The sequence below is a fragment of the Pseudophryne corroboree genome, chromosome 1 (genome assembly GCF_028390025.1).
Source record: "Pseudophryne corroboree isolate aPseCor3 chromosome 1, aPseCor3.hap2, whole genome shotgun sequence".
NCBI lineage: Eukaryota > Metazoa > Chordata > Amphibia > Anura > Myobatrachidae > Pseudophryne > Pseudophryne corroboree.
The window spans coordinates 364,150,318-364,163,007 of NC_086444.1; the positions used below are offsets into that span (position 1 = coordinate 364,150,318).

The 12,690-nt window shown below is 50.1% G+C and overlaps 1 protein-coding gene and 1 long non-coding RNA gene across 6 annotated transcripts in view; one reads left to right on the plus strand and one right to left on the minus strand.

Moving 5' to 3' along the window:
* IGLL1 (immunoglobulin lambda like polypeptide 1) overlaps positions 1-2,393 on the minus strand; it is a 687,880-nt gene extending 685,487 nt beyond the window's left edge. For 2 of the 5 annotated variants that reach the window (XM_063912970.1, XM_063912973.1), the window contains exons 1-2: positions 2,286-2,392; positions 1,824-2,141 (exon numbers count right to left, since the gene is read on the minus strand). In XM_063912970.1, the coding sequence (XP_063769040.1) occupies positions 1,824-2,141; positions 2,286-2,334 (367 nt within the window). In that variant the 5' untranslated portion in view covers positions 2,335-2,392. Of the gene's footprint in view, positions 1-1,822; positions 2,142-2,285 lie in introns of all 5 variants that reach the window. The other 3 variants (XM_063912974.1, XM_063912972.1, XM_063912971.1) reach the window with 2 other exon arrangements.
* Positions 1-12,690, plus strand: part of LOC134884382 (uncharacterized) — a 98,808-nt gene that overhangs the window by 2,903 nt on the left and 83,215 nt on the right. The gene's annotated exons all lie outside the window — the stretch shown is intronic.

The following is a 12,690-nucleotide window of genomic DNA, read 5'->3' on the forward strand; positions in this document are numbered from 1 at the left end:
CAGTTCAGACACTGCCAACTTGAGTCAGGTCATTCCTCTCATCAGGCTTTTGCAGAAGCAGCTGGAGAAATTGAAGGAGGAGCTATGATGGAGCAATTCCGCAAAGTATGTGGGACTTGTGGATGGAGCCCTTCATTTGCTTTGCCAAGATTCAAGGGTAGTCAATCTGTTGAAATCAGAGCACTACATTTTGGCCAACGTGCCCGATCCTAGGTTTAAAGCCTACTGTATCTCTCATTCCGGCAGACATAAGTCTGCAGAGGTTCAAAGACCTGCTGGTGAGAAAATTGTCAACTCAAGCAGAACGTGACCCGTCAACAGCTCCTCCATTTTCTCCCGCAACTGGGGCTGCGAGGAAAAGGATAAGATTTCCTAGCCCACCTGCTGGCGGTGATGCAGGGCAGTCAGGAGCGAGTGCTGACATCTGGTCTGGACTGAAGGACCTGCCAACGATTACTGACATGTCTACTGTCACTGCATATGTTTCTGTCACCATTGAAAGAATGGTGGATGATTATATGAGTGACAGTATCCAAGTAGGCATGTCAGACAGTCCGTACATATACTGGCAGGAAAAAGAGGCAATTTGGATGCCCTTGCACAAACTGGCTTTATTTTACCTAAGTTGCCCCCCTCCAGTGTGTACTCCGAAAGAGTGTTTAGTGTAGCCGGTAACCTTGTCAGCGATCGGTGTAGGAGGTTACTTCCGCAAAATGTGAAGATGATGTTCATCAAAATTAATTATAAATTTCTCCAGGAACAGCTTGACCAGCAATTGCCTCCAGAAAGTACACGGGGAGCTGTGATGGTGGATTCCAGTGTGGACGAATTAATACTCTGTGAGGAGGAGGACGTACACAGTGAAAGGGGTGAGGAATAGAAGGATGAGGATGAGGTCGACATCTTGCCTCTGTAGAGCCAGTTTGTGCAAGGAGAGATTGATTGCTTCTTTTTTGGTGGGGGCCTAAACAAATCAGTAATTTCAGCCACAGTCGTGTGGCAAACCCTATCGCTGAAATGATTGGTTTGTTAAAGTGTGCATGTCCTGTTTATACAACATAATGGTGGGTGGGAGAGCCCAAGGACAATTCCATCTTGCACTTCTTTATCTTCTTTGCATGATGTGCTGTTTGGGGACTAGTTTTTTTAGTGCCATCCTGTCTGCCACTGCAGTGCCACTCTTAGATGGGCCAGGTGTTTGTGCCGCACACTTGTGTCACTTAGCTTAGTCATACAGCCACCTCGGTGCAACCTTTTGACCTAAAAACAATATTGTGAGGTGTTCAGAATAGACTGGAAATGAGTGTAAAATTAATGTTATTGAGGTTAATAATAGTGTAGGATCAAAATTACCCCCAAATTCTGTGATTTTAGCTGTTTTTATGTTTTTTTTTTTTTTTTTTTTTTTCCCCCCAAAAATCATCCAGATCCAAAACACGAAAAGTGGTTTTGGCAAAAACAACCCAAAACCAAAACACGAGCAGGGAATTAGAACCAAAACACAAAACACGAAAAGTACCCGCCGCACATCTCAAAAGATGCACACAAAAAGTGAACTGAAATTACTATGTAGAGCCACAAGTATCTCAAGGTGCATCCAATCCACAACACTAGAATTTGTGCCAGCTGTGTATCAGGCAAAAAAGGCTGTGGTATGTACGCCTCATAATTGCATACAATACAAATGTCACTATACAATGTTAATAGTAAATGCTAAAGTTGCAATAATGTATAGGTTAGGCTATTCTTCATTGCTCTGAATGGTCCCAGTGAGCCAGTGTCAGTATTTGTGTTACTTCCTTATTCTCTGCTATCACTGTGTCACTGGCTTCCAGTCCATGTAGCACAGTAATATACAGCTTCATCCTCCGGCTGCGCCCCACTGATATCCAGATACCCTATATTACCAGAGGCTGATCCCACAAACCGGGCGGGAACCCCATCCCCTTTCCCCTTGCTGGATTCTGTGAAATAATACAGAATGAATCTGGGTTTGTTGCTCAGTGTTTGTTGTATAAATACCACCCTGTTGCCACTGACAGTAAGACCCCCTCCGAGGGTACAGGACATCCTGACATTTTTTCCAGCAGTTTCTGTTATCACTGGGGGATCCTGTGTTACTGAATGCTGAGCCTGGGACACTGCAGAAAACAGTAAATATAATATGCTAAATAATTTGTTAGACGTTAAACAGCAATGTCAAAAATACATGGTTTGTTCTGCAATTTGTTTTCAGGCATTTTCTTTCTTTATATGCATTGTTAGTAAGAATTTTCCTCTATTACCTGTTACTAAGGTACTCAGGAGGAGACAGACACTCTGTAAACTGATCATGATGCACAGGAAGTAAGACGAGTCAGTCACACATAGGTCTGTGCTGTTTGCTCACTGGGACCTGACTAATATATAGTGGTTTGCTCCTCCCACTAAGCTACTAATCATTAACCTCAGGCCTGCCTTCTCAGATTGTTAGGCGCATCAGTTACAGTGGCGTATCTATAATGTCCAGGGGGAGGGGGCCACACCGCACACCCTGCATCCATTTTTTAAATACTCACCTCTCGAGTCCCCCGCCTGCGGCAGCATCTCTCTGCAAATCTCTGGTAAATGGCGTGGCAGCCATTTTTCCGGAGATTTCCACGTTTAGTAAGAAAATTACTAGGAAAATAGCCACCGCATTTCCCTATAGATTTGCACGTGCACAATAGTTTGTTTCCCTCTAGTGCTGAGACTCTATTGTGCTGATGGGCACTGGCTACAAAGGAAGGGGCCCCCGACAGAAGAGGATGGGCACAGGCCTCCTCCTCTGTTAATACACCTGTGACCAGTTAGTGATAGAAAACCAATTATACACCTTTCACACATGCAGTTAAATCCAGGCTTTTTGCACGTGAACACACATCATCCTGGGGTTTCTGTATGTGTTTAACCACTTAACAGATGATTTTGTTTTCCCCCAAAAAATACTCAAATTGTTGGGTTTCTTTTATGAGTGAATTAGGTGAAGAACATTCATTTAACCCTATCCAAAATGATTTTATTGAAAAAATATTTTTTTTTATCCCCCCCCCCCCCCCCCCCCCAAACATCGGAACACCGATCAGGAACATCGCGACCATTGGAACATCGGAAACATTTGCGACCATCGCGGTTTAATTTTGGAAGCCGGGACAGCTTCCAGGTACATGGGGGGGGGGTGTTAATTTACACTTCTCCAGCAGCTGCTATTGTCTGCAGCTGCTGGAGGGGGGTTTTGCCGTGCTGACTAATCAGCAGTGATCAGCAGCACGGCAATTAGTAGGGTAGAGTGCAGGGAGGCAAAGGGACCTTCCAGTCCCTCTGACACCAGCAGCGGAGGGAAGTTAACCTTCCCTTCCGCTGCTAACACTGGTCGCATCTTGGGGGTGATTCAGACCGGATCGTAGCTGTGCTAAATTTAGCACAGCTACGATGATCCACACTGACATGCGGGAGGGGGACGCCCAGCACTGGGGAGGGGGACGCCCTGCATGTCAGGCCCGGCCCCAGTGGCGTAACTAGAAATTTTTCTCCCCAAGCCAAAAAATTATTCGGCGGCCCCATACCCCCCATAATTGGCACTAGTAAAGGGAGAAATATGCGCGCGCCGCCAAAAAGGTGTGTGGCTTCGTTGGAATGGGCGTGGCTTCGCATAAAGGGGCGTGGCATTGCAGGAAATGACTACCTTATACCCCAGTTTTGCAACCTGCATGCCCAGACGTTAGCCACCACAGGAAAGAAAAATAATCCTGATTCATGCCCCTTACATTATTTGTCATTTTTTCTTCCTTATAGTAATGCCCAGTATACATTATTCCACATACTGCAATGGTCTTAGCCATTATGCCACACACAACAATGCACATGACACAATATGCACACACTGTAATGCCCCCGACACATTATGCCACACACCGTAATGCCCCCGACACATTATGCCACACACCGTAATGCCCCCGACACATTATGACAGGAATCGCAATGCCCGTTATACATTATGCTACACACCGTATCTGTGACACAGTATGACACATACCGCAATGCCCGTTATACATTATGCCACACCGCAATGACCCCGAGACATTATACCACAATGCCCGTGATAAAGTATACAACACACCGTAATGCCTGACACATTATGACACACACCGCAATGTCCGTGATACATTATGCCACACACCGTAATGCCCATTACACATTAAGTTCTACAGTAAGGCTTCTAATTACTTTTAAATTACCTGCTCGTTGCCAGGGGTTTCATGCTCTTTGTTCCATGCACGGTGCCAGGGGTTTTCATGCTCAGGGTGTCATGCTCGTTGCCAGGGGTTTTCATGCTCAGGGTGTCATGCTCGTTGCCAGGGGTTTCATGCACTGGGTGTCATGCTCGTTGCCAGGGGTTTCATGCACTGGGTGTCATGCTCGTTGCTAGGGGGTAGTGCTTGTTGCTAGGGCTGTGCTCCCAATGCCACATATGCCCCCAGTGCCAGATATTCCCCCACAGTGCCAGGTATATGCCCCCAGTGCCAGATATTCCCCCACAGTGCCACATATGCCCCCTCAGTGCTTGCTCCCCCCAGTGCCAGATATTCCCCCACAGTGCCAGGTATATGCCCCCAGTGCCAGATAGTCCCCCACAGTGCCTGCTCCCCTCCCCCTCCTTTGTGTTGGAGGGACACGGAGCGCACAGCGCGCGCCCCCCTGTGTCCCTTCTGGCTTTCCGGCTGTCTAATAAAGGAAGTGCCGGTTTGTGACCCAATCAGAGCTCACGAACGGCACTTCCTGTATTAGACAGCCGGAGAGCCAGGGAGGGACACAGGGGGGCGCGCACTGTGCGCTCCGTGTCCCTCCTTACAGCAGCGGAGGGAAGGAGACCTGCAGATTGACATGCGGACGCTCGTCCGCATGTCAATCTGTTCTAAGTCAGTGGCGCCCCTCGCCCCCAAGCCACCGCGAGGGCTGCGGGGGCAGTAGTTACGCCACTGCCCGGCCCCACCGCACAAGTACAAAAGCATTGCACAGCGGTGATGCTTTTGTACTTGAAGAGTAACTCACTACCAGTGCAGCTCCTGCATGCTGGCAGGGAGTTACTCGTCGTTGTGATGGTCGCTGCGGCCCGCCCCACGATCACTCCGGCCACGCCAGCCGGACCGCGCCCAAACAGCGGCAGCCAAATGCCGCCGTGCCACCCCCTCCCGCCCAGCGAACACCTCTGCCTATCATTCAGGCAGAGGCGATCGCTGGGCTATGACAACACTTCTGACCTGATCACTGCGCTGTGATGAACGGCAGCATGCATTCAGGTCAGAATGACCCCCCCCCCCCCCCCCCCCGTGCGACCAGGTCAGATAAAGTACTTGCAGGCATGTTCACATCTGATGCGACTATGCCAGGAAAGTGATTAAGGAAACAACCCAAGACTATAGGGGTCATTCCGAGTTGATCGTAGCTGTGCTAAATTTAGCACAGCTATGATCATTCACACTGACATGCGGGGGGACACCCATGTCAGTGCCCTCCCATCCCGCCAGCAGAAGTGCAAAGGCATCGCATAGCGGCGATGCCTTTGCACTTCAAGAGTATCTCTCTGTGGCCGGAGAGACTAACCAGCCACCCGTGTAATGGCGGCCGCAGCACTGAAGGGGTTAACCCCTAGTGCCCGGCGCCATTAGGAGGACAATAGGCGCTTGGCGCCACTTTTAAACTGTGCACTGGCGCTAGTCGCCATCTTTAAATGTATTGTGGGTGCTAGGCACCGGGTATTTAAAATATGTTTAATAATGTGTCATACTGTATGTTATATCGCTGCGCAGTGCACAGTTGGAGAATGATGGACAGTTATAGAACTGTTGGACAGGGCACTTATGAGGAAAGTACAAGGTATTTTGTTTCTAAAAAGGCCTTGAAAATAGTTTGTGAAACACTTTTTGCATAGGAAGTCGTATGGTAATTGTCCTAGCTCCAGACTTGCTATGTACAAGTAAGTGTCAATTAGCCGGCCTCTTGGTGGCCAAACATCGTTGAAATGCAAACGAAGGTGGAAGGAAGATTGTTTGTTGTGTTGCAGCCTTTCCTGTTGTAATCCCAAACACTGGGTTTGCATGGAGATGTGAATGAGACAGAAACATTTGTATTTTGAAGCTATGTGATAAATTTATCAATGGCGAAGTGTAAACTAGTAGGAATTGGAGTTTAAATTATACAAAACTTTGTGTGTGCCAGGAAAGAGGAAATATTTTTATTTATTTGTATTTTGTAAGATTTCCTGATTGGATGGAAATTACTCAGGGGGGACATGACCCCCTGTGGTACTGTGTGGAAAATTGACATAAAAAGGAGGCCTGTGTGCCTCCAGAGTGTATTATACCAACTACTTTCTGCTGTGAACATCTTGCTGTATGCTGTTTCCCCTAGCAATAGGGAAGAGTTCTCTTTAGAACTATTGCAAATAAATACCATTTGCCTCAAGAAGACAGCATCATCTTGTGACCTACAGGGCTATGCAAAACCTAGCCCCGTTCACCGGCTGTCCCGTGTGAACCAACGTCTCCAAGTTCCGCCTTCCGCTAGCTACCGGTAGAGGACTAGTGGGAATTCGTCAATACCACACAGGTGTGGTAAGGCAGCGTGTCAGCACATACAGAGCTGAACCGTGGTTCCAAACGCCACAGCAGGTTAGGAGTTTGGTGGTGGCAGCATAAACCCACCCACAACACAGTGGGTGGAGTCAGTAACAGGTGGTTACTGACGGTAAGCGGGAATCCCCTATGTGGCCAGGTCCCGTGTGACCTGAACATCCAATCTGTGTACTGGGGACGGGACACGAAAGCGGTGAGTGCTTTCGTACGGAACCGTCCTGTCACAGAAATTGGTGGCATAGCGGTGGGATAATCCCAGGTGGCTTTTCGGTCACCCGATTGGAGAAGCCGAGTTATTCAGGAGAGGAGTAACTGCAACGCAGGAGAACGCACAAGATGGCTGAATTCAGCGGAATGTCCAAGGATGATCTGGAGATCGTGTGTCGGCAGAAGGGTGTGCAGATCCCTTCCAACGCGTCCAAGAGCATCATGAGGGCGGCGCTCATGAGCTTGCAGGAGTCCCGCCGGGCGGGGGTGGAAAGCGCTTAGGGCATCAGCATTGGAGAGGACTGCCTAACAGTGGACCTTCGTAAGGAACCGGTGAGACCCACAAGCCCTGCCCCCTCTTACAGCAGCAATGTTTCCCAGCAATCCCTAGCAGGGCCAGGATCCCAACGTCCCAGGGGGGGCGGTGCGGATAGCCTAGTGGATCGGCTAGCGGAATTGGGAGAGAGGGCAACGGAGCAAGAGCGCTTGATCATCAACCAGATGTGGCGTGATGAGCGGGCACCACAGGCCGTGGTACCCCGGGAGCCGTTGTCAGCTCTTGTACACAGATCGGGACGCATTCAGTTTGCCAAGTTTGCAGACAGTGATGGGGACATTGATGGACATTTGCAAGTTTTTGAAAGGACTTGTAAACTACATGATTTACCCAAGTCGGAGTGGGTGAGACACCTTGTGCCCACTCTGCATGGAGAGGCCTTGGAGGCCTATCGAGGAGTGGCCACGGCGGACTGTGGGGATTACGACGAAGTTGCGAAGGCCCTCCTCCAGCGATTCTTCATCACTCCAGAGTCTTACAGGAAGTAGTTCAGAGACTTACCCAAGAATCCTAGCAGCACCCATGAGCAGTTCGCCATCCAGCTGCGGCAGTACATGGTAAAGGGGGTGAAGGATTCTGAAGCCACTACATGGGACGCACTGATCGACCTGATCTGCAGGGAGCAGTTCTACCGCAGGTGTGCCCCAGAAGTGAAGGAGTGGGTGCTAGACCGGGAGCCACCCAGCTTAAAGATGTCTGCCCAGTTAGCCAAAAAGTATATGGCAATTCGGCCACACGGGCAGAAGCGCCCAGCCAGCAGCCAGCTCCAAAAGACTGTACCACCAGGGGGACACCCCTCTTCAGCTCATTACCCCCAACGACAAACATCTTCCAACCCGGGTGCTCTTGGCCAGCAACCGCATCGCAGAATCCCTGCAACTGATCAGAGATCATCGGTGCCACGACTGGAGAAGAAGTGCTACGGCTGTGGGAAAATCGGACATCTGAGGATGAACTGTCCTGCATCCCAAGCACCCCAGACTCGTGCCCCAAATCCGAGTGCTGGAGCCTGGCTCACTTGTTTGACGAGTGGAGATGAGCCTACAGAGACTGTTCCCCTTCTAGTCAGTCCGATGGAGTGTGGCGAGAAACGTGCACTCTGCGGATAGTCACCTGCATGGCCAAACAGCCCCTACACAACATGTGGAGGCACCTGCAGCCGGTCCACGTGGGACCCCAGCAGGGGGAAGGCCTAAGAGACTCTGGGGCCTCAATCACTGTGATGAGCCCCCACCTTATAGATCCTGCTGCAGTATTGCAGGGTCGCACTGCCAAGGTCACCCTGGCAGATGGAACGGAGAAAGAGGTTCCCATGGCAAGAGTCTACCTGGACTGGGGAGCTGGACCAGAGTTGCGAGAAGTTGCCGTCATGGATGGTCTCCCAACTGATGTGGTCCTAGGAAATGATCTGGGTGGTGGGATCTTCACCACGTTTGCTGGCGCCATTTTCCGGAGTCAAGTTCCACAACCACCATTGACATCAGCTACTCCAGCACAGCCCAGCCCAGAGGAAAAGACTACAGCTGCTAGACAACTGCCAGCACAGCCAACCACAGCATCAACCAGCCCAGAGGAAAAGATTACAGCGACTAGATCGGTACATCGACACCGCATGCCTTTTGCCTCTGGTATGCCTACGTCCCCTAGCAACGCAGAGGATGTTGGTTCCAGCTTGTTTGATCCTGTGGGGGTGCCCAATGATGCTCCTGACCCAAGTGGTTTGCCAACTCCGACGGTGAGTATGAGAAACCACACTGACTTTTCCGTGACTGACCCCTACCAGACTGACCCTAGTAGTCCCCACCTAGATCCCCCTGTAGAGTGTCCCAATTTAGGAGAGATTGAGGGCCACAGGCAGGAGTTTAGGGAGGCTCAACTCTCTGACCCATCCCCGAAAGGCATGAGGCGCCACTCTGGCAGCGGCCTTGACAGGGTTGGGGCAGGAAGTTTGACCTGGCGGGAAGGGTTAAGGTACTGGGTAGCCAGGAAAGTGGGAGGGGATAGACCAGATAGGGAATGTGTCCAACTGGTCCCCCAGGGAACTTTCCTGCGCAACTGGTGTCGGTTGCCAGCGAAACCCCTTTGGACAGTAACCCGGAGATAGACCATACCCTGAAGTGCCTGTCACAGAGCTTGCCCTGGTCTGGAATGTCAGATGATGCTCAGACCAACAGTAAGGCTGGTGCCATGCGTTGGCAGCTGGGGCACTCCAGCGGTTGTGTTGTCTCTGGGCCTCTGCCCATAGGAGAACCTTTACAGCAAGTTGCTGTGGACAAAGCGGATCCCCTGCCTGTGCACCGTAGATCGGGGAAGACACTCAGCCTCCCTGTGGTGAATGCCACACAGGATCCAGAGGCTGGTGGTCTGGCCGCCATCACTGTGCCACAGGTACCGGGCGAGGAGGAAAGAGTAGGCCTAGGTGATGGGGTAGGTTTCCCGAGTCATAGGTCGACAGAGGAGGATTGGAGGGCAGGTCTGACAGTTAGGGCGGACAGTTTCCAGATAGAAATGATGGAGGTGCAGTGCCTGGGGCACCGTGTGGGAAGAGACAGGGGTAGGCCCAAAGCAGAGGCAACCAGAGGCTGTCCCTGGCCCACATCACCCAGACTGGTACTGACCTTAGAACCTGTAAGGCCCTACGGACACGTTGTCATTGACTTTAGTCCTGTAGTGAACCCCTTTACAGAGATGGCTAGGAAGGGCATTCCCAAGTCAGTGGACTTTGCACCCGCTTACGAGTTGGCATTCCAGTCATTGAAGGAGGCTCTGGTATCCGCTCCAGTGCTGATGGCGCACATTCTTGACCAGGACTGTGTTTTACGAACTACTGCGCCACTGCACGAACCGGGAGCAGTACCGAGCCAGGAGGAGCCATATGGGCAGGAGCACCCTGTGGCCTGTTTGAGCAGAATACTGCTATTGTGGGAGGTGGGGTATGCCACAATTGGGACACCTTGGGTGGCACTTGTGTGTACACTGGACCAGTATTTACTCTGTTCGTGTAACTGGCCCCCCACAGTGGTGACTTACTACCCACCTGTTAGGTGGCTGCTACCTACCTTGGGGAAATCTGACAGACTGTTGTGGTGGAGACTTGGACTTCATGTGGACTATTTGAACATTGTGTCCCCACAAGAATCGGGCCACCATAATATGGATGAACTGTCTAGGCCGGAGCCTACACCCCCCAGGTAGCGTCCCCTACAACCCAACAGATTGCGGGACCAGGAGCCATATCGTTGGGACATGACTTGCTGGTTTTCCCACTTGAATTGGGGAGGGGGGGGGGGGGGGAGGAGAGGAGTGTGGCCGGAGAGACTAACCAGCCACACGTGTAATGGCGGCCGCAGCACTGAAGGGGAGGACAATGGGCGCTTGGCGTCACTTTTAAACTGTGCACTGGCGCTAGTCGCCATCTTTAAATGTATTGTGGGTGCTAGGCACCGGGTATTTAAAATATGTTTAATAATGTGTCATATGTTATATCGCTGCGCAGTTGGAGAATGATGGACAGTTATAAAACTGTTGGACAGGGCACTTATGAGGAAAGTACAAGGTATTTTGTTTCTAAAAAGGCCTTGAAAATAGTTTGAGAGACACTTTTTGCATAGGAAGTCGTATGGTAATTGTCCTAGCTCCAGACTTGCTATGTACAAGTAAGTGTCAATTAGCCGGCCTCTTGGTGGCCAAACATCGTTGAAATGCAAACTAAGGTGGAAGGAAGATTGTTTGTTGTGTTGCAGCCTTTCCTGTTGTAATCCCAAACACTGGGTTTGCATGGAGATGTGAATGAGACAGAAACATTTGTATTTTGAAGCTATGTGATAAATTTATCAATGGCGAAGTGTAAACTCCCAGGTGGTAGGAATTGGAGTTTAAATTATACAAAACTTTGTATGTGCCAGGAAAGAGGAAATATTTTTATTTATTTATTTGTATTTTGTAAGATTTCCTGATTGGATGGAAATTACTCAGGGGGGACATGACCCCCTGTGGTACTGTGTGGAAAATTGACATAAAAAGGAGGCCTGTGTGCCTCCAGAGTGTATTATACCAACTACTTTCTGTTGTGAACATCTTGCTGTATGCTGTTTCCCCTAGCAATAGGGAAGAGTTCTCTTTAGAACTATTGCAAATAAATACCATTTGCCTCAAGAAGACCGCATCATCTTGTGTCCTACAGGGCTATGCAAAACCTAGCCCCGTTCACCGGCTGTCCCGGGTGAACCAACGTCTCGAAATTCCGCCTTCCGCCAGCTACCGGTAGAGGACTAGTGGGGATTCGTCAATACCACACAGGTGTGGTAAGGCAGCGTGTCGGCACATACAGAGCAGAACCTTGGTTCCAAACGCCATGGCAGGTTAGGAGTTTGGTGGCAGCATAAACCCGTCAACAGCACAGTGGGTGGAGTCAGTAACAGGTGGTTACTGACGGTAAGCGGGAATTCCCTATGTGGCCAGGTCCCATGTTACCTGAACATCCAATCCGTGTACTGGGGATGGGACGCGAAAGCGGTGAGTGCTTTCGTACGGAACCGTCCTGTCACACTCTCGTCCAGCGCAACTTTAGCGTGCTGGCCGGGAGCTACTCATCGCTCCCCGGCCCACAGCGGCTGCGTGTGATGTCGCACAGCCGCCGCGGACTGCCCCCCCAATGGTCCGGCCACGCCTGCGTTGGCCGGACCGCGCCCCCTAAACGGCGGCTTAACGCCGCTACCCAGCCCCCTCCTGCCAAGCGACCGCCTCTGTCTCAGAGGCGATCGCTAGGCAATGATGGCTGCCATGCACCAGCGCACTGCGGCACCAGTGCATGTGCAGTTCCTACCCGATCGCTGCGCTGCGAGAAACTGCAGCGAGCGATCAGGTTGGAATGACCCCCCATGTCCTGGTACCACAACCCTGCTGCTGACCATAGTGACGGAGCTGAAACACGGAATTTGCTGGCTTACTAAACCCAGAAAACTCTTGGGTCACATGTCTGTAAGCAGCATTAACAGCTGACTGCATCCAGCAAGTATTACCTTAGCTTTGTTACTGGCTCAGAATGCACTGACTTTTTAACTGAACTCCAGTCAACTGGAGTTTAATAAAACAGAAAAAAAATATTCACCCTTTAAAAATGTGAAAATCTTTTAAAATCCAATCTTAGTCTTCAACTAAATTGTACTTACTCCTAAGGGCACAGTTGGACTAAGTTTTTGGGTGATTGGAGGCCCTATGGTCTAAAACTGAGTGAAAAATCTAATAATTCACAGGGTTATATTTACTAAGCTCCCGATTTTCGACAGAGTTTTTTTTTTTTTTTTTTTTCAAAGTGTCATCTCGGGAATTTACTAAACAGAAATCTCGGCAGTGATGAGGGCATTCGGATTTTTTTTTAACGGCAAAGTTCACAAATACGAATGAATACACCATCGGTCAAACACGCCTGTTATTTTATACATCTCGGTAATTTACTAAGAATTCGTATTCACAATCACTGCCATCAATAGC